We start from the raw sequence: 25,867 nt of genomic DNA, 5'->3' as shown, positions 1-25,867 counted from the left end.
AGTACTTGATTTCTTTCAGATATATGCATAGAGAATTCTTACACAAACTGTTCTTCTCAGATAAAGAAATTGTAAAATATCCATGCTGATAGAACTGTGGCAGTATCTGCTATGGTTTGTGATGGCAAAAACCTTGGGAAGAATGCAGATCATTTATGTCCCATTCACCAGCGACAGGCCTCTTGCAGAGTCCTACTCTCCATTAGACAGCAATTTTTGTTCTCAAACAGCTAGTCCTGAAAGCCTGAGAGACCACTGGCTTTTACATTCTTCCCTATCATCTAATCCACTTTCTGTGTTTCCAATGTCTGAATCAGGGGTGAGAAATTAAATTGCACATTGTATTTGTTTCAGTCATGATCAAGGATTTTGAAGTTTATATCAGTGACTAAACTTAATTTCCTGATGTATCACCACAAAGTGATGATGTTGAAGACAGAAGTTAAAATGACCCAATACCCTCCTCTCTCAATATAAAAAATAAAGAGAAATAATGGAAATACAATACTGTTTCATTACTCATTTAGTAGTAGTCTTGCCTTAAATTTAGACAGTGATATTTTCTAGACACTTTTATTAAGTTTTCTGTACTGTGAGCTGACCTGCAAAAAATTCTCCAGGCTCTCAAGGTTAGGTGGTGGTGAAGCACTGAAGCTGAGCCAGCCAAACACGAGGCTTCCTTGAGGAAGCACCCAAATGATCTGCTCCTGCCTTTCAGCACCAAACAGGCCCAGCTGCCCAGATTTCACAGTGGTGGGCAAACATTACCATGATGGTTGTGTTGCTCTTGAGAGTTCAGATGGTAAAACCCTTGTTGGTTAACAGCAAAACCCTCTGTCTTGGTATCAGCAGTGCAGGGGATCTTCCTGCATTGCTTTCCTTCTTCGTTATTTGCAAATACTCTGAGGTCTAAAAGTAAAAAGAAGAATAGGTTTTAGTTACTAAACCAGAATATAAACAGCAAAACACTATTTTCATTGCAAGGTTGAACCTGTCTCTTTATGAGGTAAGAAATCATTGACCTAAGTTTCTCAGTGGTCTCTTGTTTTGTGATTCTGATTAATAAAATATACTTTCTTGTAGCAGTCTCTTCTTCCACTAGATATGTTTTTGAATTTTGAAAAAGATCATTTTGAATTTTGCTATTCTTTTGCAGAACTATTATCACATCTTTTTTTTCCTGTCACATCAAGGCTTGCATGGCTCATTGCATCTATGCATATCAAAAATTTTGATTTATAATTCCTGTGAAATTTTTTATAGGTCAGAACTAGTACCATTTGAAAATATATTCTGTAAGGACTTGTTTAAAATAGGTGATTTTCTCTGAAAAGTAACATTAGCATTGCCCTGGCCTTTCTGACTTTGACTTGGAAATTAGTATTGTAGAGTTCAGAGAGCATGCTTTCCTCAAGAATATGCTTAAGATGCTGTAGCAGCCTCAGCGACTGCTATTTTTGGACTATTTCATTTAAAATTAATGACTTGGGGAATTTTCAGCAAGTATATTTCACAAAGAACATGACTGAGTAATTTTCATTTGTAAATGAATATAGACATGTTTTTGCTTATTTCTTTCAAGGAGATTAAAATCTGTCTTTTTTGTGGACTTGAGTAAGATCTTGTGAATTTTATTGCCTTTATTGAGATAGGTGCTGGTGCTTAATGAATCTCACTCTTGGCTTTCAGGCTCTGTGTCTAAAAACAACCCTTTTTCAAATATTTTCTGCTTTTGATAGCTTTAAGATATTAAAAATTATTGTTTTGCCTCATCTAGTTTTATTTCCTTTAGAAACAGGCATGACAACTGAAGATTTTTCTGGGATTTCAAAATTTAATTCGCAATTTGACTGAAGTCTTCTGCACCTTGCAAATCTAATAACCAACTTGCCTTTTTTTGATGCTTGCTGAAAGTGAGGCAGGGAGACCTGAAGAACTTGAGAATCTGCTTTGACTGTGTTATAGCTGGTTCTTGAATATCATAGATTGAACAGTGTACAAAAACTGATTATTGACACAGCAAACATTTTCTATTTTGGATTGCTGAAATTTTCCTTTCCAGGTGAGACAAGTACCAAGGTAGTGGCTTCCATGAAATTTATATAATCTGACTAGCTTGTGTTTTTGCTAGATTTCTGGTGGTAAGACAGAATCATGTTTGAAGGCTAAAGATTTTTCATCCTATAAGTATTAGTTCTTGTTTACAAATAATAAAGTTTATAGTCTTGGATCATAATTCTTTTATATGCGAAGTGCCCTATATGAAAACTGTCATGAGTTTTTTTCAAAGCTACACTCATAGGAAGTATTATTTTCCTGTTTTCACCTGTTTTGCTGCCATGTTTTTTCTTTTTTTTTTTTTCCCTGAGATAAGAAATTAGAGTAATGATTTTGCTTTCAGAAACACATTTTCATAATTAATAAACCATAGAAAAGAGCACAGGAATAATTAAGGGAAACAATATTGTTGATTAGATGTTAAAACTAGTAGCTAAAACAACACCCAGCAATCTCTACAAGTTAATAGCTGTATTATTTTAGGACTAGAGTCAGCCCCAAGATCTCCCAAAGAAATATGAACTGATACATTTCTCACTTGCCATATGACAAATTACAGGCAAGTTTGTTTTGCTCGAATAGCCTTCACTGTAGAAGGAGAGTGTTGATGTTGATTTTTATTCCTCTGTCATGAAAGTCATACCTCTGAAATTGTTTGAATGCAATAGCTGGCTTAAACTCCTGTCCAGGCTTTCATGTGCCAGGGCAATGGCTTCAGGGTAAAGTGTGAATAGAGCATCAATGAACTTTCATAATCAGATGGTGCCATTTTCAAAATTATTTATAATAAGCCAAAAGACATTGGAACATATGGAGGTGAAATTTTGGATGTGCAGACCGTGTCTACTCAGATGTGAGGCGAGGAGCTGAGGAATATAGCATTCCACTGTAGGAAAGTTTTCAAAAGTGGCAAAAAGGAAAAAAAGCGTTTGAAGGCGAGATGAAAAGAATAGAAAACTTCTTCCCATATGGTACCTGAGAGTTTTGAAAGAAGACAAAGTTAAAAGTCAGTATTCAAAATGTCATTTTGTTTTTTTAATTTTTGTCTTTGATCTTTGAAGATTTAGGAAAATATTTAGGGCTGACTAACTTCTCAAGTCAGCTGACAGGAAAATACAGCAATACTCAGAACTGTGTCATTGAGATTTATGAAATTTAATCTTATATTAAACTAAAATTATTCCTTCAGTGTCAACCTTGTAAATTTCTTATGTCTAAAAAAAGGATTAAAATCGTATTTATAAAAAAAAAATCTTTTTGGGGTAGGAATATCTGTCTGAAACATTTTGTAAACCTCCAAGAGCATTGAAAGGCAAAATTGCCTCATTTAAGGAATAAAACCATGTAAATGCTATGAGAAACTCTGCTACTGCAGTTTAAAATCTCTTAAAATTTAGACATTTAACATAGCAATGGAAAATATTTGCTCTGGACATGGTTTTTAAGCCTCTAGAGATTTTCACTGCTATGTAATGAATTTTGTAATGCATACAGACATGGAAAGCTATGATATAATCAGTGAGGCTTTGGAAAATACATGATAAAGCTATTCACTAAGTGTAATAAACTAGAGGCTAAAAGGAGAAGAAAATTTCCTTTCTTTTCTGAAATGCCTTTATAAAATATTGTTTTCATTGCCTTGAGAAAAACAAAGGAAATTATGCAGAATGTAAAGTACAGGAAGAAATCTGAATCTAAGGAGTGACAGGGGAAATATACTCCACATTCTAATGTTATACATTATAGTACATTCAAGAGATTTTATTGTTTGATTTGGTTCATATTTGTGTAAGTAGTATAAAATTTTATTATTGTTTTAAATTTAAGGTTTATGAAAGAGTTTTATTATTATGCTTGGTGAGAAATGGATGAGCAACTTAAATATTGGTTCTGTAAGGAAATATGTGACATCTCTATCTATTTCATTGCTTGTCTGAACTTGGAGTACCGGGGAACATGAAGAAGACGCATGTAACATCCCTCTGTGTTTCACCCATTTTCTCTCTAAACCAGTTTGGTAATTTCAAGTTACTCAAATTATGAATGTGGTTTGGGCTTTTTGTCTGCAGCAATGCTTCATAATCTATTTTGCAAATCATGTTCACAGTGAACATAAAACTCACTGTATGAGTGAAGTTCAACTGTAGCTTTCTGCCTTGGAAAACAAGGCTCGCTTCAGCTTGTGGCATAAGGTGTGATAGAAGTGCATTTGATAGAAGTGCATGCACAAGAGGAGCAGATGGGTTAGGAATTAGGAGGTGAGGCTGGAAGGATACCCAGTATGAAAGGCAGGAAGAAATCTGGTATCAAAGGTGTTAGGAGGTAAGCAATAGCATGGGACCTTAAAATAAGCAGGAAATTAAATAGAAAGAAAAGGATATGCGATAAATGAAGGGATAGAGAGCAAGGGAGACTGGAGTGGTAAGAAAAGCACTTTAGCACCAAGGGAAAAATTAATTTTGTCAAGAGCTTAGCCATAAGGTGGAATTTGATACACTGGTGGTCTATATGTAGGTAACTGGATATGCACTTACTGGTAAACTAATTTTTGAGTGGGTGTGGTGGTGGGAGGGAACTTAGATTAATAAAGTGGTTTTTTATGTACATTTCCTGGTAGCGTACTTTTTAAAATGCAGACTACTATTGCACACTTAATGCACTTCTATTACTTTTTATAAGTCTTAGCCTAAAGAAAGAAGCTCTATGTTTTACTGCTAAAACAAAGCTAAAAAAAGAAACTGAACTAAAATAGAATGGCCAGTAGACAGACTGAGCTAAAAATGTAGATCTCTTCCATGGAAGAACAATATGAATTGTCTCAGGGATCTGAAGAATAGTGAGAGAAAACATAATAATATATAAATGCCTTTTCTTTTGCTCCTAGGTTCAGATATTGTTCAATGGTTAACGAAGAACTTATCAATAGAAGACCCAGGTAATTTGTCTTGTTTTCTTGTATTCAAATTCTAGTTTGTTTTTTCAAAATTATTGGACCTGACTTTGTTTTCTGCTGTGGTGGGAGTGACAAGACATCATTTGACCAGTTCAATCTCAATAGCAAAACAGACATAAAATCTTAGAAACATTTACTAACAATCTGAGGATTTTGATTATCCATTTTTTTGCAGCAGGTACCAGGAAACAATATGAGAATGATAATGATAGTTCTTTGGTAGAAAATGCCTTTGAGTCCATGAGGAATTTACTCAGTGTTATGCTAAACAGTTTGTTAAATACATGTTGTTTTCTTACAGAAATTTTCAATATATAAAAACCAAATAGAACTATTAAAATACATTCTTGTACTGTTACCAAAAGCTAATCTTAAATTTGGACACTTCTATAGCATCTTAAACGAAAAATTAAATAGAATCAGTGAAATGAGGAAATGCAGAAGAATAGTTCATTGCTTGATCAGCTGGGTTGGCATGTGAAAGTAAGGGTTTGGTTCCAAAGTCTGCCATTGGTTTCTTGTGTGCCCAGCAGGAAACACAGTTTGGTTACTGTATTTAGCTATTAGTTATTTACTGGATTTACAAGAATCTAGTAACTTGATCAGAAATTTTCCAAAAAGGAATGATTTCTAGTAGAAAATGCTGAATTGTAGAAATAAAATATTCTATGGAAGTTCCCATTTTCTTGTGGTTAGAGGAAAGATAATATTCTTTCTTTAAAAATGATCAAATGTGCTTTTTTTCCTTACTATCTTTCAGCTGGTTTTTTTTGCTTTTTTTGTTTTATTTTTATTTTTATTTTTATTTTTATTTTTTAACATTTTTGGGGGTCATTTTTGTCTTTATTTTTAAAATGGGTTTTTCTGTCAAATTAGAAATCAAAGTATGATCATTGCAAATGGCAAGATCGCTGTATTTGCGACTTGAGCAATGAGGAGCTATCAATACATAATTTGGTATTTGGAAGTAGTCATTTGACAACATATTGACATGTTATGTGGCAGAGATCACTACATTTTTATCTAACTTTGAACAGCTTTGTATGCTTGCTTCCTAGAAATAATGTGGAGGTTTCAAGGGACCTAAGTGTGATATTGTATTTCTCAGTTGTTGGCTACAAAACACTCACCTATTTGTATTTATCAGTGTTTGAAAGATTGTTAGGCTATGTTTATTTGATGTGGAAGCTTAACCTTTATTTGTCAAACCAGAACTGCAATACTGTAATAGGTCGTCATTCAGATTACCTGCTTGTCGCAAAATTTGGAATAGAAAAAGCTTCTGCTAAACAGAAACTATATCTCCTTGGTTCCTTATGTTTGTATCCAATTAAAATTAAACAAACACACAAAATAACACATGTAACCAAAATACCACAGTAATTTAACTGAAGCTGGCTTTTATCCTCTCAGATTACATGGATGGAAAAAAGAAAACTATCCACAATGACAAAAATGTCTTATGTATTTTGGTCCTAGTCCAAAGTCAGCTATCTGGAGCTGGTTAAATTCAGATCTTCGGAAAGCAAATAGCCCTAAATGCTTCCTTTGGGTAATACTCAGAATTGCCAGATGACAGTGAATTTGACAGATGGTGAGCAAGAGCTTTTCACATGACAGAACTTCTGAAAATGTTCTGTTTTTTAAAAAATCCTTAAGTGTCTTGCTTTTCATTTCATTTCTGGATGAGTCAATCTAGAACCTTGTGTGGAAAAGCCCTAAATTTCTGCCATCTGTTGTCACCACAATTTGGATTTCCAGTGTCTTCTGATTTAACCCAGTTGTTTTTTAAATTACCCCATAGGGTCCTGTTACAAATCACTTGTGAAGCTATGCAGTTTTGATGCAGAAATAAATAATGCCTTAGTTTGCATTGAAAATTGTCATCTCTGTCTAAATCTGATATCAGCCACATACCTGGAAGAACAACATAGACCTTGAAGCACATATTATAAGAGTATATTCTATTCTGTCCAGAAAAATGTAAGGACTATTTGCACACCTCACCCACCTGTGCTATGCAACTGCAGGTAAATTGTGATTTAAGAGGTTAAGTAGAGAGATTCACAGAAGAGACCTCAGGTTAGAAGGGACCTCAGAAGATCATGTGGTCCAAACTTACATGGAGAGGCAAGCCTGGGTGAGATTACCGAGCACTCTGTCCTGTCTCATCCTGAATACTGCCACTGATGGGAGCTCCACCACAACCACTGTAAAAAATCTGGATAGATGAAACCTCTCTCCGTTCAACTTGTACTCATTACCCCTTAACCTCTCAGTGTGGCTTCCTTTGAAGAGAATTGCTATTCTCTAAGCACTGGTAAATGTGGTGAGGTCCTGCCCCAAGCCTTCTGTTCTCTAGGGTGAAAATATCTAACTCTTTCAGACAACTTATTCTTTAATAAAACACGGAACTAGTAAGAAGAAAGTGACACTACCACACTTTATATATATTAAAAGAAAAAAAAATGCAATTTTTTCCCTTTGTTTTGCAAAAGGCATACAACTTCAATACCATTTAAGAGGGAATGAAGTAGGCAGCTTTATGGATAGTGGGGGAACATAAGGCAGAGGAAGGCCTGACAGCAGCATTTGCTTCAGTGTGTTAATAAGGGTAAAGCTTTCACCTGGAAACAGCAATTTAGAGTAAAAAGTAGTAACAAGTTGAAACTTGTAAACTACCAGTCAATGAAACCATGCACATTTTAAATAAATGGAAAATAATATCCAGTGGAATATTTGAAAGATTTTGGCTTGCTGCAGTAGATCTCCACCAAGAAAAAAACCTGAAGATGATAGGTGGAATCTACTAATTTGTATCAGATTTGGAGTAATTTCAGTGGAGCAGAGCTTGTGCCCAGAATAGCTGTGCACAATGCAATGTACAGTTGCTGTTACATTGTTTTCTATTCAGTATGTACTTAAGAAATGTTTGTGTTTCAGCCTACAACTCATCTGTAAAATTTTAAGGAACAGAAATTGTCCAAGTTATTTTTAATGGGGAAGTTTTATTCAGGCATAAATATAATCATGATCTCAACCTGAAAAGAAGCAATTAACTGAGTTTACAGAATTGTAAGGACTTGTGATTTGGCACTTAGACATGTGTTGTTGAATTGACCATTACAGGGTAAGTGCTGATGTTGCCAATTACTCTTAATGTGGAAAATCTACTCTGTTTTTCTACATTGTGTTTTTCTTTTTTTAAGTGATCATTAATGATGTGAAATGCACCAGACTCACCACATCAGATGCTGAAGTTCCTTTAATCCTTAGTGGGGAAAACAGAACAAAAAGGGTAAATGAGCTGATTTAAAGGTAACAGCTCAAACTGCCAAGAGTCTGACCCTATACTTGGTTCTTGCACTGATTTCTTCGATGCCCTTTTAGCAAATGTTTGATTTCTCTACTCCCAGACATCCAACATCTTAATAGAAAATGATGCTGTTGTCTCCTAAAGGAGAAGGAACAGTATGATTTTTCCAGTCTTTTTAGAAGGAAATGGTGTTAGTCACAAACACTCATTTCATCTTCAAGTCATCCCATGAATTGTTTTCATCTAGATGTCTCAGAAAATGCCTTTTAGTGTAGATAATATATTTAGACATTCCTTGTGCTGCTTTAAAGTACCTTTATTCCTGAGTGTTGCTCATTTAATTTTCTCATAGCTGCAAACCTGCTGAATTTGTTTGGAGGCTCTTCTTATCAAATGGTTGCTCCAGCAGAGCCACTACAGCCGCTCACTCTTGAATGCTCAACCTCTGCATTCACATTGCTTTGCTCCATTTCATTTGGCCAGTCTCTTGAAGTAGTTTGCTATTGCTCTTGGACGTCAGGAATTACACTGAAGTGAAAAAATATATATGACTAAATCCAAGTTTTATAGTTATGAAAAAGGACTACCTTGATATTTATGCCCGCCTGTGATTTTTCAGTTTCTGTTCTCACCATTTATAGTTTTTTCACGTAACTAGATGCCCGTCAGCATCCATGTAAACTGTGGTCACTGATCCAGTGCAATAAAAAAGGAGGGCTCAATAGCACAACATCTGTTTGTGTTTCTTCCAGTTTTCCCTCTTTAGTACAGCCTCTCTCCAGCAGCTGGTGTACTAATAATGACCTTGAGAATACACAGTACTTGCTTAAGAGAGTTAGAAGAAAAATGTTAGGGTTTTTATTTGAAATTTTACTTGAAAAATTGTTCAGTTCTGTTTTGCCCTTTCCCCAATTATATGCAGAAAGGTAGCAGCAAAGAGCAGGAGCCAGACAAGATGTTCTAAACAATTGCCATTTGGGAAACAGCACCAGGGAGCTGCAAGCAAAGGGGAGGTAGTTCCAAAGATTGCTAGCAGAGAAAAGAGTCTCTTATGAGAAAGAATAAAGAAGGGAATGGAAAGGTCATGCTTATCTTTGCAGTCTTTGCATTAATCAGAACAGGTGGAAGTGGAGCAAGAATAGAATGCTCCCATTTTATTATCTTGACTTAAAAAAATAAAAAAACGAAACTCAAAACCCCAATAAAATTATACTGCCTGTAAGCATACAATACCCCTCATACAGGGGACCCAGGGACACCAGACCCTCTCATTTTTCATATGCCTCATAGAAATTCAGGCACATTTTTTTCAATAGCAAATCTCATGAACCTTTGTCATTTCTAGAGTAACTAACTTCCCAATTTTATTCTACTGTGTGAATTTGATCTGAGCCTGTCAGATTCTGTAACATTTAAATGGAATAATGACTCTAATCTAGATGAACAAAAAGAAAGTAGAACAAAATTCTGTTTGAGAATGAAAAATGTCAGAATTTACAGACACTTACTTCTTTAGTACCAATAATACTAACATTGTCATACTCATGCAAAAAAATGTATAGGTCAGGTTTCATATAATTATAAGCAGCATAGGGGATACTTACCTGTATGTGGCAGTCAGTGGCCTTCTAGCCACTCCTGAGGTTACAGGAGTGCAATGGTAAATGTTCACGTGAAGAGAGTGTTTTATTTGCCCAAAGCCTGTAGAGAGATTTTGTAAATGGCGAACAGAAGTGTACTGTCTGCAATTCAATTGTGACAGGATAGATCAGATTTAATGGATTTCATGTTTTTTCCACTTCTTCCAGATTAGTATAATCTATTTTCCTGTGTTGACTGCATGTGTTAGGAGTGTTTCCAAGAGCACACAGACCTACACAGCCACCTGTCGTGAGATGTTTTTCTGCAAATGTGCCTGCACTGTTTGAACAGTCTCATTTCCATGTAGCCATTCTTGAAAGTGATTAATATGCTCCTAGTTTGGTCATTTTATTTTCTCACTTGTAGATAGGTGGTAGGGTACATCAGTACTTATTTTCAATTTTCTTTGATGGAGCAGTCATTTCTTCTGATCTTTTTGGTAGTGTGGCATCTGTTTAAAAAAGAACAGTTTTTTACTCTTACTGGGAAGATACAAAGATTGTGACTCGTATTGATGCAAAGTGTGAGATAATTTTCATGATGCAAGGTATGTTACCATGGTATTGGTGACAAAGTGCTTTCTTCACATAGCCAGATAGATCAAATTATTACAACTGTTTCATCATACTAAGCATGTCTAAATAAAATTCCGCCTTCGATATTTTCTTAAGGAGGTATTATTTTGCAAGATTTCATAAAAAATAGTTTTTCACCCTAGCAATTGAGAAATTTTATACAAATTTGAATTACCTGGGAAGTATAAATGAGTTCTGTCTGTTTAATTTATAAATAAATATCTGTATTTGTGTAATGGGTAAAGATGACAAGTATGGAATTTGCTACCGTCTAGCATAATTTTCTGTACAATAAAATCATTGTAAAAATAAAATTACAGTACTGGGTATTGGCATGACAAAATACATGTGTTCTAAAGTTGTTTCTGTGAGCAATCTGTCTGATATTGTCAATAGCATTTTCATTCAAAATGGATCTCTTTTGTTTCTAATTAGGTTTTGAGCAACCTGACCAACTGAAAGGTGTCCCTGACCATGTCAGCAGAGTTGAAACTAGATTAAGGTCTCTTCTAACCCAAACTGTACTATAATTCTATGATTCAACTATAACTTGTGTGATATACACATTTTCTGCAGAAAAGAGATCTCTCTTAGTGCTTCCTTATCTCTGGTAAAAAGCAAGGCATCAACTGAGTCTCTTAATTTGGTTTTTCTTAGTAGTAGCCCTGATTCCATGGTGCTGACTTCAAAGATATTTATTCCAACAGGAAATAATTATTCCCTTTAATATTAAAGTCTCCAGATTCTACTCAGAATTGTTATCAGTAGTAAGTATAATACCTTCATATGACATCATTTGTTTTAATCATTAAAGGTGAAATTCCAACCTCGCCACAAAGTTGGAGATTTTAAATCAGCATATTCTTTGAAATTCAGTAGGTAGCATGGGCTTTATTCCACTGAGTTCTTTGAGAGTCTTATTGAGAGAAAAGAATGAAAAACAGTATGGACTAAAATACAAAATACTGATTTAAAAAAAAAAGTCTGAAAAAGCCTACTGAAATAAAAAAGTTAATTTTAAAGCTATTATCTGATCAAACTGATAGAAGCTGAAACATCAGTAAGATTTAATTTTAAGAAATTTCATTGGAAAAAACTTCAGATATTCTGTTGCAGCATTTGAAGGAATGATTTTCATCCTGTCACAGAACAAATTAGGACATAATCTAAATTACGCAATTGAAATCTTTACCCATGAAGTTAGGGGAAAGTATGCTCTTTTCGGAAGAACTCTGTTAACTTTTAGAAATAAAGCTAATTATTTAATTGTATAAGTTGAATTATAATGACCTTCTTAATAAATTATTTTATTTCTACTAATATTACTAGGAATTTTTCTTACTGTTTGACAGCCTCCTTCTGAACCTTTGTGATTATACCAGGTTTTGGAGGTTTAAAAGGAGGAACATTTACTAATTCCCAATTCACACTGGCATAATTAATTAAAAACAACTAAATAACTGTCTAGAGACTTCATTAAATTTCTGCTTCCTTGTTTGCCAAAGAACTGTGTTATATAGTAATGGAAAATGCAAGTAGGTGGAAGTGAGATTTTAAATCTGGCCAATTTAATTGAATAAAAGCAGTTGAAATCCTATTTCATCTTGCCAACAGCTGCTGCAGCTATTTATAGTCAAGTAAACAAAAATGTTTTGATATTTACATGTCATATATAGTATTTGATGACTTGAAGGTTAGTGTGAGGCTTTCTCATTATTTTGTTAATAACTGACCGCAGGAATGTTTTAAGTTTTTCCATAGCACACATAGAGAATCGCTGCTCTACACATAGGGGCACAGTGACAGTCCAACATTTACTATGCAAAGACATTGCTTGCCATTTCATCTTGGACAGATTAATATTCCTTGGTTACTCTCTCATTTTTTTCAACTCCTCTCCTCTCCTCTCCTCTCCTCTCCTCTCCTCTCCTCTCCTCTCCTCTCCTCTCCTCTCCTCTCCTCTCCTCTCCTCTCCTCTCCTCTCCTCTCCTCTCCTCTCCTCTCCTCTCCTCTCCTCTCCTCTCCTCTCCTCTCCTCTCCTCTCCTCTCCTCTCCTCTCCTCTCCTCTCCTCTCCTCTCCTCTCCTCTCCTCTCCTCTCCTCTCCTCTCCTCTCCTCTCCTCTCCTCTCCTCTCCTCTCCTCTCCTCTCCTCTCCTCTCCTCTCCTCTCCTCTCCTCTCCTCTCCTCTCCTCTCCTCTCCTCTCCTCTCCTCTCCTCTTTGTAAATTTACTGGTTACATTCAGTCATCTACTCAAATTCCACAAATTACCAGTATTTTAGTTGTTTGTGTGGTGGAGTGGGTGACAAGATCCATGTCAACTGGTTTTGCCAGACTGCATTTGGCTTCAGAACACTTGGAAAGTATAAAATATCTAGTGTCAATAGAATTTAATTTTTATAAGTGATAAAAAATTACTGTTCTCACTAAAACTGAGGCTCAAATTAATTTAAAAAAAATCAAGCAGTAAAAAGAATCTCTTCACCTCAGTTAGGCGTGCAGAAATCATTACAAGTAATTTACACTTCCTTTTGAAAATTTACTTCCTAATTACTATCTACTTTATGGTAAGACTCAGTTAAACTGGAAAACTTAAACTTTTAATAACCTTTAAACTTACTAGAAATGTTAAGTATTTGCATCTTGAAATTTTGGAGTTATTTACATCATCAAATATCACCACTGCCATTAAATTTAAAAAAAAATTTTAAAAAAATATAAGAAGCAGCTACTATAGCATGGTAACTGTGGAACAGAATCATAGACTCATTTGGGTTGGAAAAGACCTCTAAGATCATTGTGTCCAGCTATTAACCCAGGACTGCCAAGTCCATCACGAAACCATATTCCTAAGTTCCACATCTACATAACTCTTAAATACCTCCAGGGAGGGTGGCTCAAAACTTCCCTGGGCAGCTGTTCCAGTGCTTGACAAGCCTTTCGTGAAAAAGTTTTTCCAATCAAAATCACCCCTTGGGCAATTTGAGATCATCTGCTTGTCCTATTGGTTGTTACTTGGAAGAAGAGGCCAACCCCTATCTGGCTACACCCTCCTTCCAGGCAGGTGTAGAGAGTGATAATGTCATCCTAAGACTGTTTCCTCCAGGCTCAAAACCCCCAGCTCCCTCAGCTGCTCTTCATTGGACTTGTGCACCAGACCCTTCACCAAGTCTATTGCCCTTCTCTGGACAAGCTCCAGCATCTCAATGTGCTTCCTAAAGTGAGCCCTCAGAATTTCTTATGTGTGTGTGCTATGCTTATGCTCCTGCTGTCTTCTGGGTATTTTTCTTATTTCTTTCCCAATAATTTATTCTTTTCTGTTCAAGATTTGGGTGGACATTTTCACAGAATCACATATAACACCTCTAGTTTTTCTTGAGCAGCAACAGTTACCTAGCAGCCATATACTGGACATGTGTAATTGGGGAGAGAAGATTCATATCTAAAATGTTTAGCATTTATCAAAATTCAGTTTCAGCTGCTGTTTTATCATTTAATGAATCAGTATCAGGTAGTTTTACATGATCTCCTCACAACTCACTTTTTGCTGACATCAGTAATGTTATACTTTCAGGAAATTTTATATCTGATGTGATTTCATCATTCACACCCTTCTGTAGATAATTTAGGATTATCCTGAACAGTCCCGGACCTAATAAACACAGTTACTGTGATCACTCCCCCTTCAGTGTAATATTACTTCAGTGTAATACTACCCTATTTAGTGTAATAACTGATCTGCTATCCCTAACCTATATTTCCTCCTTTTTACCTATTGCTTTTCTTATGATCTGCTTAATACCTTTAAAAATCATGCCAAGAGCTCCCTGGGAATCCAAGATAATATGTTGACCAGATTTTCATAACCTTATATGTTCTCTGTTTCCACATTGGAACACTCGCAGAGTTGTGAGTTGTGAGACGTACCCAGTAACAAAAGTCAACTTGAATCTTCCTATTTTATCTTTATTTTCATTAATTCTATTCTTTATTATAGTTCCTGTTGTGTTGTCTGTATGGGTGTCTGTTTTGTACATCCTTTTTACCCCCGTATTTCCCCTGGATGTCTTTCTAAAACCTAAGGGCATATTTTTCAACTTTTTTTCTATAGTACTGAGGGTGATGAAATGATAAGTGGCACATTACTGGTAATAGTTCCGCCATTTAATATTTTACTTGCCATAAAACACAGATTGACCATTAATTTGAACCAGACACTTCTGTTCATTTTGTCAATTTATTTTAAACACTTTGATAGTTTTTGTTGCTGCTGTTGTTGTCAGTCCCATCTCTTCCTTCTACATTTAGATTCTGTCACTAAAGAAGAAATAGGTCATTCATTGAGGCCTCTTCTCTTTTTTTGGGAAAAAAAGGCACTTAGGAAAGAATTTTTACTGAGCTATTTTCGCTAGTTAATATCTGTCAGTATTTCTGTATTTTTAATAACAGAGTTTGTCTGGCTGAACTGATAGTTCTCTGTAATTATCTGTGTAAATCCATTGCTAAGGGGAGAAGTGAGCACTAGAAGTGGGAGTTACGATAATAAGAACACGGGATGACATAAAATTGACTTTTGCAACACTGGAAATTTTTCTCCTTAATTTTGATGAGGACAGTAAAATATATTTTATTTTTCCTACCAAACTACTATAAATAATGGACAAAGAAAACTCTCTGAAAGTTATCCTGTATGTAAGAACTGCCTTGGGGATTCTTGTGTATGTGCATCCCAGATAATTGTGTCTGATCACATGAGGAGTGGCATGTTATTCTTCAGAAAAGCCACCTCCACAATCTTTGTTGTTATCCTTCCTGAGCTTTGACGGCATTTTTTCTTGATGTATGTCTCAATGACACCAATTTACTTATAAAGCTGTTAACTCCTGGTGGACTTTAAAATCACAGCACTCTTCCCACAGAAAAAAGGACACTATATTCACTATTGTATGCTCTCAGTTTGGTGGAGTTATGAAAATTGTTGTAAAGAGAACAATTGTTTTCTTCTTTATTGAATTGAGTGCAGTGAAAGAGGCAATTATTTGTGTAGCTGTGGCTGCTGCATGTTCTTTGTATTTTCTGAACTGCTTGGTCATAAGTGGGTGTTCTGTGATTATGATAGAGATGCATAACAATGACATGAAGTTAATGATTGGTGTAATAGCAATTCATATCAAAACAGAGACTAAGAAAATATCATGATTCATCTTGACCAGCAGTAATCACTGTGAAAGACAGGGCTACCTTTTGTTCCCCTCACCCAACTTCAGAAACTCCATGCTAGCTGATGTCCCTTTGATTCAACAATATTATCTTCTGTAGTTCCTCCCGGAACAAATATGTTGTGCACTGGAAAAGCCTGCGCTTACTTTTTGTATTTGCTGGCCATAAATCCAAGTGGTGCATCAACCATGTTAGTTATTCACATGCCTTAGATCTGCCAAACTTTAAAAACAGGTCTCCTCCTTTGAAACCCCATCCTGGATACAAAGCTGTCTGTGGCAGTGCCTACTGGTCATGTGCCTGGAATGTGCTTTTCTAAATGCTCCAGCGCTTGTGGTGTCCAAGCAAAGCTGACTGAGAGGGGAGTTGGCAGCTATGCCTTCCCTTGAGGGTGACAAAGCAGGGGAGAAGCAATGGCAGCGTGCTGCAGCCAGGAAAGCTCACCATCACACAGGGCACCGTGTCTGAGGGAGCCGTGAGGTAAAATACCTTTCCTGGCTCATACTGACATGCACAAATTCTTGGGTGTCATGTGGAGAATGAATCACATGCTTCCCCACCAAACATTTGCAGCCAAACAGTTTTGTCATATATCTGTAGACTCAGCCACTGGGGGCGAGAAAAGTAGGAAGATCGGGTGTGCTAGCAGCAGCTGGCAAGCAGTATACAAGAAAACCTGAAATAATAGCATAATAATTATAATACTGAGTAGAAGTAGTCTATGTCTAGTATTTTGGGTCTTTTACAGATTCTTGAAGCTGTGGAGCAAGATTTCATCTGAAGAAATTCTCAAAAGTACTATATTTGCAGTAATTGGATTTTTTGTAATTTTTTTTTTTATGTTTAGCAGGTTTGCTCAGAAAGGGTGCACATATGACTTTAAATATTATTAGCTCGGAGTTTCATACTGGAGGAGGGAATGAGTGAAGTGTTTGGAAATATCTTATGGAGATAAGTTCAGAGAGTCATTAGGGAAAACAAGACACACAAGTTTTGATTTCGTCTATTTTGCCTTAAAGAAGCATGGGAATCAAAGCTTAAACCAAAAAGTTGCAGTTTCAGAGGAAGATCCAGAGGGGAAAACAGGAAACCCATACTTCAAAGGAGTTTGGATTTTACCCTTCTATCATTTCAATTTGAAGAGACAAGAGATATCAATGATAGAAGAGCAAAAAGTCTGTGATTTCTACAAAATTGAAAATAGAAAAGATCAAAGAGTAGTAATAGTGAAATTAGAGGAAAAGTTTTATGAATGCTGACTTTCATTGGTACAGACCTACATTCCACCACTGGCAGGCCTGACTGCTGGTGTGATATAGATAGGAACTTTAAAAAATTGAGGCTGGGGATGACAGGGAAACTACAAAGGCAACTTTAAACATTTCAGGCTGCTTTTCATAACTGCATATTGAATGTGACAAAATCTAATTACCAAATTGTGCCATGTTCTGTTTTGCTTGATAATTAAGTCTACCTATTGGTTACAGCTTGGATGGATTTCCTCCAGCCTCCGTAGTGGCGCTTTTTTTTGCCAAACAAACACCACAAACAAATATTCCAGAGGTGAAGTTATAGCACTGCTCAATGCCAGCACCTCACTCCTCATTCATCTGTTTCTTGAGAGCTTTTGTGGCAACTTCAATTTTTTTTTTAATTTTTCAGTTATCACCTCAAGTCATTGCATTTTGACTTGGGCATCTGCCTTTCAAGTTAAAAATTTATTAAGAGAATAAAAGCAGACTTTCATAGGACATAGCAACAGTTAATGTGCAATCAGCTGAAATACGGTGGGAAAAAATCACATAAAAAACAGGAAATACTTAAAAGGTTTTAAAATGGAAGGTTTGTGTATTGCTAGCAGGGAGATGCAGGTTCTTTTTAAGGACTGTAGGCTAGCTTCCACTTTCTTTCAGTCTTTGAAGATGACATGACTTCTGTTGATCTTATCTGGATAAGACTTTTTCAGATTTAGGTCAGCCCCTCCTTTCACCCACATCCTGTCATCACCTAAGGCAGGACTGGTAGTGTGTCCCTGTAGCATAGTAATCGAGAAAACACTCTTGATCAGGCATGAGAAGTAGGACATGGTGATTATGTAGATGATTGTGATCAGATTTATTGCTAATACAGTATCTAAGTCTTGACAATACAATATTTAAGTACCAACTGTATCGTCTAGTACAGTGGATTATAGTATAATCAGGCTGTGGTTCTTCTTGTTGAGTCAGTAAGACTCCCCTGCTTTCTAAACTTCTCAGACAAGTCTGGGTGCAGCAGAGTCCACTTAGTCTCAGATTTGGTCAACAGCTGATGTTTAAAGGCTTATATTATAAAGCAGGTTTAGCTAGAAATGTACAGGTTTGCAGTCTTTGCCCTTGCAGAATTCACAATTACAAAGCAACAAAGCATAAATGTAGCTACTCCAGGATTTTATCTCTGTATTTGGCTGGATCTTAGTGTTCTAGATCCAAAAGTGTTCTTCCAGAATCCCTGCTTGGTGGAGTTTCCACCCAGAAACTGTGTCCAGCATTGGAAGACCAGTTTGCCCTGTTGGACCAATCTCCAGAAGCATTTTACACCCTTTCACAGGCCGATGAGGATGAAAGTCAATCACAAGTGTCTCATCTTCCCATCACTGGATTACATTAATCATGTGAGCATCCAGAAATTCCTCCTGAAATACTTACTAATACTTAATTCCTCCTGTTCTTATCTTAGGGCAAACTGCACTGCCCATCAGAGACAGAGGCAGAAAGGGGTGTGGTGAGGGGAGGATGCAGGAAGATCCAGCTATCTTTCATCACTGTTACAGTGCCTGTTTTGCTGGATGTTTTTGTGAAGAAAGTGATTGATGTTTCAGGTGCGCATCATTGTTTTTAAACTTGGATGCACCGCATGTTGTACAGCAACTTAGACTGCAGGGGTGGAAATTACCATTCCTTGAGCAGATGATGACTCATAGCCCATCTTTGATAGGTTTTCCTCCTTACCTGCTGAGTGATGCTCTTACCAAAGCCTCTGCCCTGTTGATGGCATCAGCAGGCACTGTCTAGCATAAGAAAAATTATATCTATTTAGGTAAGATGCTTTGACAGATAAGATTTTTTGTGATTGTTACCTTGAAATCAAGTATGAATCTCATTTTAATTGTGTTTGGGTAAATAGTGCCTCTTCCTTCACCACCTGGTTTATCTTCCTTGAAATGACTGTCACCAGGTGCTGCTCCCCTTACAAATTCAATCCTTCAGATGGGACAAAAGAGAGCGGTTTACAGTGTTGTGGGTGTTCAATAATGTTTCTATCTGGTTTATTTTCTCCTCTTTAAACACCAAAGTCAGGCTGAGACAGTGAGTCTCTCCCACGCTTTATGTCAGCGTGAGAAGCAGGTTGTATTTTATTACTCTAATCCTTTGCAGCTTGTGTTCACACTGGCAATGAAATGACAGCAGGAGTGAGGTGAGAGTAAGTGATAAAGTTTTGGCATTAGATACTTACAATAAATGTGTGCTTGTGAAGTTCTGACTCATTAATTCTTTTTCCAGGCTTCTGTGTGGCTTAGCAGTGCATTTCAGTACTGTGATAGATTTTAGATTCAACTAGTAACCCAGAATACCAAACATTTTATTGTTTCATAGAAAGGGAAATTTTCATTTGTTTGACATTTTTGGAACCTAAAAATATATGAAAACTGGGAAACTTGGGGGTTTCACTGTTTTTTCCATCATAAAGCAATTTTAAGGGTGCAAAATACCCCAAGTCAAATTCCTTGTAGGAAATCTTTCCACACAGATTGTAAGACAGACTGCAAAAAAGGACTTTTTGAAGTGGAGCATAATTGGAAAATACTCTATTTTTTTTTTCCTTGCTCCCTCAGAGATTACTGCAAGGCGCTTCAGATGTTGCAAGACTATGCTGGCATGATTCCATAAAGTGTTTTACAGACTTCAGAGTAAAAATAATTATAGATACTACATCACATGTAGACCTGAGATGTGTAAGATAAAATGGAATCCAGACTTATCACTGAAAACATATCCTTTCAGGGGTTTCAAAGCACAGAAACATGTTCATTCCAAAGAAAAGCAAGGACGATTCTTCCTTTTTAATTCCCTCCTGTGGACATTATCATATGAAACAACTTGTTCCACCAATACTACCATACCCTGCAATCTAAGATGAACAAACTGTCAGCAATCCATGCAGTAATTATTACAGTAAGGAGAAAACTGCACTATGTTTAAAAAGGAAAAAAAGTCAAAACTCAACCACTAGGATATGTTTTTCATTCCTTAGATTTTAGGATTTCATTCCTTAGATTCAGGTTACATTGTCTCAAAAAGTTTAAAGTATCTTGACTCTTGTATAACAAAGTATATTAAAAGTGACTGACATTTAATCTGTCAAGATCACTTTCTTGTAATGGCACAGCAGATGGCTGGGCAATATTATGTCTCACAAAAATAATTTCTAATCAATGTATGTACATGTGTTGTTCACTTTACCCACTCAACTCAATAAAGTTCAACAGCAGAGTGAACCATGGAATTTTTAGCTTTTTCTGAGCTTTTAGCCCATCAATAACATACACATTAAGAATCAAACATACACCCAAAGCAGTATTTTGATTTTATATAAAATATTTTGTATCCTGTTGAGTTACAACGGGTTTATAAAGATGCATTTCTTCTTTCACCTGAGGAATTCTTCTTCCATTAGCTATTGCTGCTCTCAACACTATTTTTACCCATGAAAATTAAAACATAGGCTTTTTGATGTTCCCAACCTACATTTGCCATTTTTCCAGATGAAATGTGCTTCTTAAATTAAAATCCTCTAACTTCATACACAGGAATAGCTGGGAGATACAGAAGCTGTCTGTATTTGAATTCTAGGAATTTAGGCATGTTAGATTAATCTCTGCTGGCTTCATTTTCCTTTTCAAGCTCATGAGTTTGTTTCCTAAATACTGCTGTTGTACTTCATTGGCTTCTTACATTAGTTATTTTCTCAGTCTGATTTTAGCAAATTGAGATGGATGTTAAAGTGTTGCCTCTGTAATACACTGGATAACCTCTTGCTTGGAGATTAGAAACCTCCTGAGAGCTGAGTTTTCTTTCTGTGTTGTAGTTATACTGTTGCTGCACAGAGAGCATCAGCATTAGTCCTCTACCAGCCTGGTGTAAGGCAGGAATACAAACTTGTGGATATTACTCACTTGATACAATTTTGTAAGACTCAAAGTGTGAGCTACAGTGGATCTTAGGTGGATACTAATAGTGAATATTTATGCATTTATAATCATGTAGTTCTGAAAGAAATGGACAGATTGTCAGCCATAAAAAGTGAAAATTAATTGTGTATTAGTTAAGGAAATAAAAAGAGAAGTTTATATGTCCATATTAAGGCTCAGTGGCTGAAGGGATGAAGATACACCTTGAGTTAGTGCAGATTCCAGATGAATGAGATTGCCTGAGGTAAGAGTATAATCACCTTACTCTCTATACATAACAGGAAAAGAGATATAGGCTGCTGTTAGGACTAATGCAGACCTTAAATAACTTTAATTGACTTCTGAAGAAGAGCAGGTGACTCTTTCCATTTTTCATGGAGAACTATTGTGGCTCTATACTTGCTTAAATGACTCAATGGTCAGTGAGAGAAATACAAGCTCTTACTGCTGCTATATCCAACCTTGCCTAGAGTACAGGCTGTTTTGACAGGAGCTTTCAAATACTTTCTTCTCCAGTTGTCTTCTTCCCTTTTTTGTCTTCTACATTCCACTTCTGCTTGACCCATCTAGAGGCAGAGAGCTGTAATATAATTCAAGCTGAGAGGGACCTCAGGAGGACTCTAGTCCAACTCCTTGCTCAAATGAGTGTAAATTGTGAAGTTAAACATGTTGCCCTGAACTTGATCTGTTCAGGTCTTGAAACCCTCCAAGGATGCAGATTATACAGTGTGTCTGGGCAGCCAGACACACTCTCCTGCTGCTTGGCTGAAAGTCAGAACTATACCTGATTTGGTTTATCACCATTTTCTCTTCTATTTATTTCTTCATTTATTTACTTTATTGCCCTGCAACTCCATAAAGATCTTGGCTCCCTCATTTTGAAATCTCTTTTCAGATATTGGAAAGGTACTTCTAGACTCCTCCAAAACATTCTTTTTTTTTCAGTCTGACCAAGCTCAGCTCCTCCAGCCTCTCCTTATATGGTTCTCCAGCCCTAGTGATCTTGGTGGACTCCCACTTTACTCGCTCAAAGTCTGTTGATGTCTCTTTTGTACTGCAATGGATATGTTAATCATAACTGGACATAGTAGTCTAGATATGCTCTAAAAATTGCTGGGTAAAATGAAATAATATGAGCTCATTGTGATCTTGAAAAATATTATGATTCAGAGTCCAGTAAACACATGAAAAAATTCTGGAGCCTATTTAGTGTATGCTTAATAAAAAGAGAATGCACTCTCATCTGTGTCAGAGCTCTCTGGCAAACCCTGTCACCCTTGTCTGAGAAAGCCTTTCTCTAGAAAAGTCAGCACATTTCTTCCTTGTTTTTCTCTCATTCTACCAAGATAAATAATACATGCAAATATAAAATTTTTTTGAATTGACAATAAGTTTCAATGTGACAAACAAAGAAAAGCTTAATAAAATTAAAAGGCAGATGAACTGAAACAATTTAAAAAATCTCAGTGGCTCACACACTACAGAAAGCATTGACTGACTGAAAATTTCTGATTCAAGGGATAATAGTATTTAGCAGTTTGAAATGAATGAATAACAACCATATATAAACTTTTTATAATTAGGACAAAGTTCAGATGGGGTTTTACAGACATCACAGGCACAAGGAACAAAGCAACTCCCTTCCTTCTGTTAGAGAGATTTCTTGTAGGCTTGCAACTGGGAAAAGTCTAAACAGCACTGAGGAGTTTTACATCAGGCTGGAGAGCTCAGTGCCAGAGAGGGTGTGTGGTGTTTTAGGTAATGGCTCTGGCTGGAGGGACAGAACCAGTTTGCTAAACATGGGGGTGGCAATAAATATTTGGTGTCAAATAAACCCTGTAGGTTTATTTGTGCTCTCAATTAGGCACTGTCCAGACCCCCTCTTTCTTGTTCCTTTCACATATTTGCTGACTTTGGGTTAGCCTAAACCTGTCCCACTGCTTCTCCTGTATTTCTTATGTGAGTCAATGTCTTTAGGGGAGCAAGGAGGGAATTTTTTGGGATGCCAATGAAGTATGGGTAAGTAAGCCTTCTCACATTGAAAATAATAATGGATGAAACATAAGTGAATGTCTTTTTCTGTATTTGTCAGCAAGAACACAGATGACAGGACTTGAATTTCTTTCTGTATGATGATGCTTGGCTGCTGGTTGGGTGCTGCTGTGGTATTTTTAAGAGTCAGGACAAGACAAATCTGCACTTGCCATTGGTGAAAACTGAATCATAGGCAATAGGAACAAAAGAGCACTTCTTAGAGGATGAACATGAATCTGTGCATTATCCAGAGGGGCTGTGGTGTCTCACTCCTTCGAGTTATTCAAAAAACACTTGAACAAGGTCCTCAGCAAGTAGCTTAAGGTTTCTCTGCTTGAGTGAGGGAATTGGACAAGTTGACCATCAGAAGTGCCTTCCTACCTCAAATGTGCTAGGAACCTGTTATCCTTTGGTGTTTTTCCAGTAAGAAACTTTTGAGGAAATCTCTATCCTTTACAGTAGCTCTGGTAAAGCTACTGAGAAAGATATCATGTAATTGGAATCAACTATTATAACATGTAATCAGAAGCTGTTCTGAAGAACAAAAGCAGGCCGCACCATCAAGGTAAAAGTGATACCTATTTTCAGCTTCAGAACATGTGAGTGAACATTAAGGCTGGCTTTTAATGTTGATATAAGTAGTGGAACTGCAGCTACAAGTAGGACATATAAAAGCTATTTTTTAAGGAAAGTACAGTGTTTTTTATGTTGCATCATTATATTGCATAGAAAAAGACAACTCTTTCATGATGGTAGGACTTTGAGAATAAAGTGGTTATCTGCAGGATATCAGGGGATTTTTAACAACAAAACTAAATTGCTGAAAAGAAGTTATTTAACTTTCAAAGTTCATCTTTCTTTTTATTCTTGAAACAGTTGAAGCTCTGCATTTGGGAACTCTGATGGCAGCACACGGCTATTTCTTTCCAATCTCAGACCATGTTCTAACACTGAAGGATGATGGCACATTTTATCGATTCCAGGTAAGTATTTTCAATATATTCTTGACTTGCACAAATAGAGGCTTGAAGGCCTTACAGAAAAGTTCATAGCAAATTTAACCATACTTTGTTTCTTACCTAACCTGTTAAAGAGCAGAAATTCCCCTAAAAATAAAAAATTGGTAGAAGGATTTTATTTATTAAGTTTCAGCAAGTGTTGAGATGATACTGAATATTTTGATCTCTTGAATAAAAGTGTGATAATGCCGAGAGTGGAATTATCGCTCATGAAATAAATTTACGTAGTATTTTTTAAATATAGTAAACTAAATTATGTTATTGCCTCTTATTCTTACTACAGTCTGAATTTGGAAGGGGGGAGCTATTTTAAATGACAAGTCTATAGCAGAAATCTGATAAATAATGGATAAATAATTTTTTTTTTCTTCCTTTGTGAGAATTTTCTTACTGGTAACTCAGTAGTATTGGAGTAGTGTGTATTCTTCTAGCAAGCACAGAGACATTTTTACATTGATCTGTCAGTCCCATTGTGCACAACAAATGTGCAGATGGTTTAGAACAAGCTGGAAGCATAAATATGTACATATGTCTATATCTACACTTCTACATATATTATCCAGAAGCCTACATAGTTGTATTTTATGATATTAAATTTCAAACTAAGACCCTGGGAGCAGAAGTGTTGTTTTTCTAACAATGACTAGTGGGCTAGAATTTTGCAGATCAGTATTGCTAATGACTTGAAACAGAAATGACTGCAAAGTACCAGATTATGGATTCAAGGGAAAGAATTCACTTTGCTTGTTATGTGCCAATTGACAATGGTGGCTTTGTTCTGTATTGCTCTCTCTATTAGGTGTTATTCCTGGTAAGCATCACCAATAGCTGCTGCAAGCTCTTTTTTAGATATTTATTGCTTTGAAATTATATGATGACTATCCCTATGATATTGAGTTTGTTAAATCTTCTCTGTTACTTCTAATGGTATTAAATACTCAGTAAAATAACATATGTTAGAACAAAACCTATTGTCTAAACTTTGTTTTAAAGATTGTTTAAATAAGAAGACCTCAAGAATAAAAGAGTACTGAAATTGTGACATTTAAATCCAGAAGAAAACTAGAGATTGGAGACCAGTGATAGTTTCAAACTAATTAAATTGTATTATATTAATCTCTGTAAAATATTTTCACCAATATTTTGGCTTAAGTCCTATAAACCCATGTAAAGGAAGAGAAAGTCTTGTATTATTTGTGTAAATCAAAATCTTAGCATGAATATAATTAAATATGCATAGCACAGTCTTACAAGGAAGAGAATTATTATTGCATATATGCAAACAATATTATCCTATTTTCATATTTAGTTCTGAGTGAGACTGCAAAAATTTGTTCTTCAGCAGAACAGAAATTTAGATTTGTACATAGGTAATACTAAGAACAATCATTCCAAGCGACCTCGTTTAGATCCACAGCTGCCTTTGATCCTGGATAGAGTATTTGAAGAAAAAAGGGTTTTTTAGGCTCATGAGCCTTCATTCTTCTTAATTCTCAATATAAAGAGAGATGGCACATGACTGAAGGGGCTTACTGGTGTGCTTATGAGGTAAGTGGAAAGGAATCATGGAGTGGTTGAGGCTCCAGTTCTTGGCTTAGTGTCTGAATAAGCAGTGTCCAGTAGGATAAAATATACAAGGGCTTAATTTTGCAGAAAATAGTACTTACTTACAGGAGTGCTAGTCATTGAATTCTGCACATCTGCTGGCTTACCTTCACCTCTAGCATGAGGTGTAAGTACCTCTGCTGGCATGATTGACTGACTGAAGGAAACTACAGACTAGAATTAGCTGCATTGTGGACCACAGAGTGCTGCAGCTACCC

The 25,867-nt window shown here is 36.2% G+C and overlaps 1 protein-coding gene across 6 annotated transcripts in view; it reads left to right on the top strand.

The window, feature by feature from the left end:
• The window catches only part of RGS7 (regulator of G protein signaling 7), a 237,265-nt gene that overhangs the window by 127,575 nt on the left and 83,823 nt on the right, over window positions 1-25,867 (top strand). For all 6 annotated transcript variants that reach the window (XM_033056687.2, XM_033056688.2, XM_033056690.2 and 3 more), the window contains exons 4-5: window positions 4,943-4,993; window positions 23,902-24,008. In XM_033056687.2, the coding sequence (XP_032912578.1) occupies window positions 4,943-4,993; window positions 23,902-24,008 (158 nt within the window). The remainder of the gene's footprint in view (window positions 1-4,942; window positions 4,994-23,901; window positions 24,009-25,867) is intronic.

Source organism: Catharus ustulatus, chromosome 3 (assembly GCF_009819885.2).
Source record: "Catharus ustulatus isolate bCatUst1 chromosome 3, bCatUst1.pri.v2, whole genome shotgun sequence".
In the NCBI taxonomy this organism is placed as follows: domain Eukaryota; kingdom Metazoa; phylum Chordata; class Aves; order Passeriformes; family Turdidae; genus Catharus; species Catharus ustulatus.
This window is presented reverse-complemented; position numbering and strand designations above follow the sequence as displayed.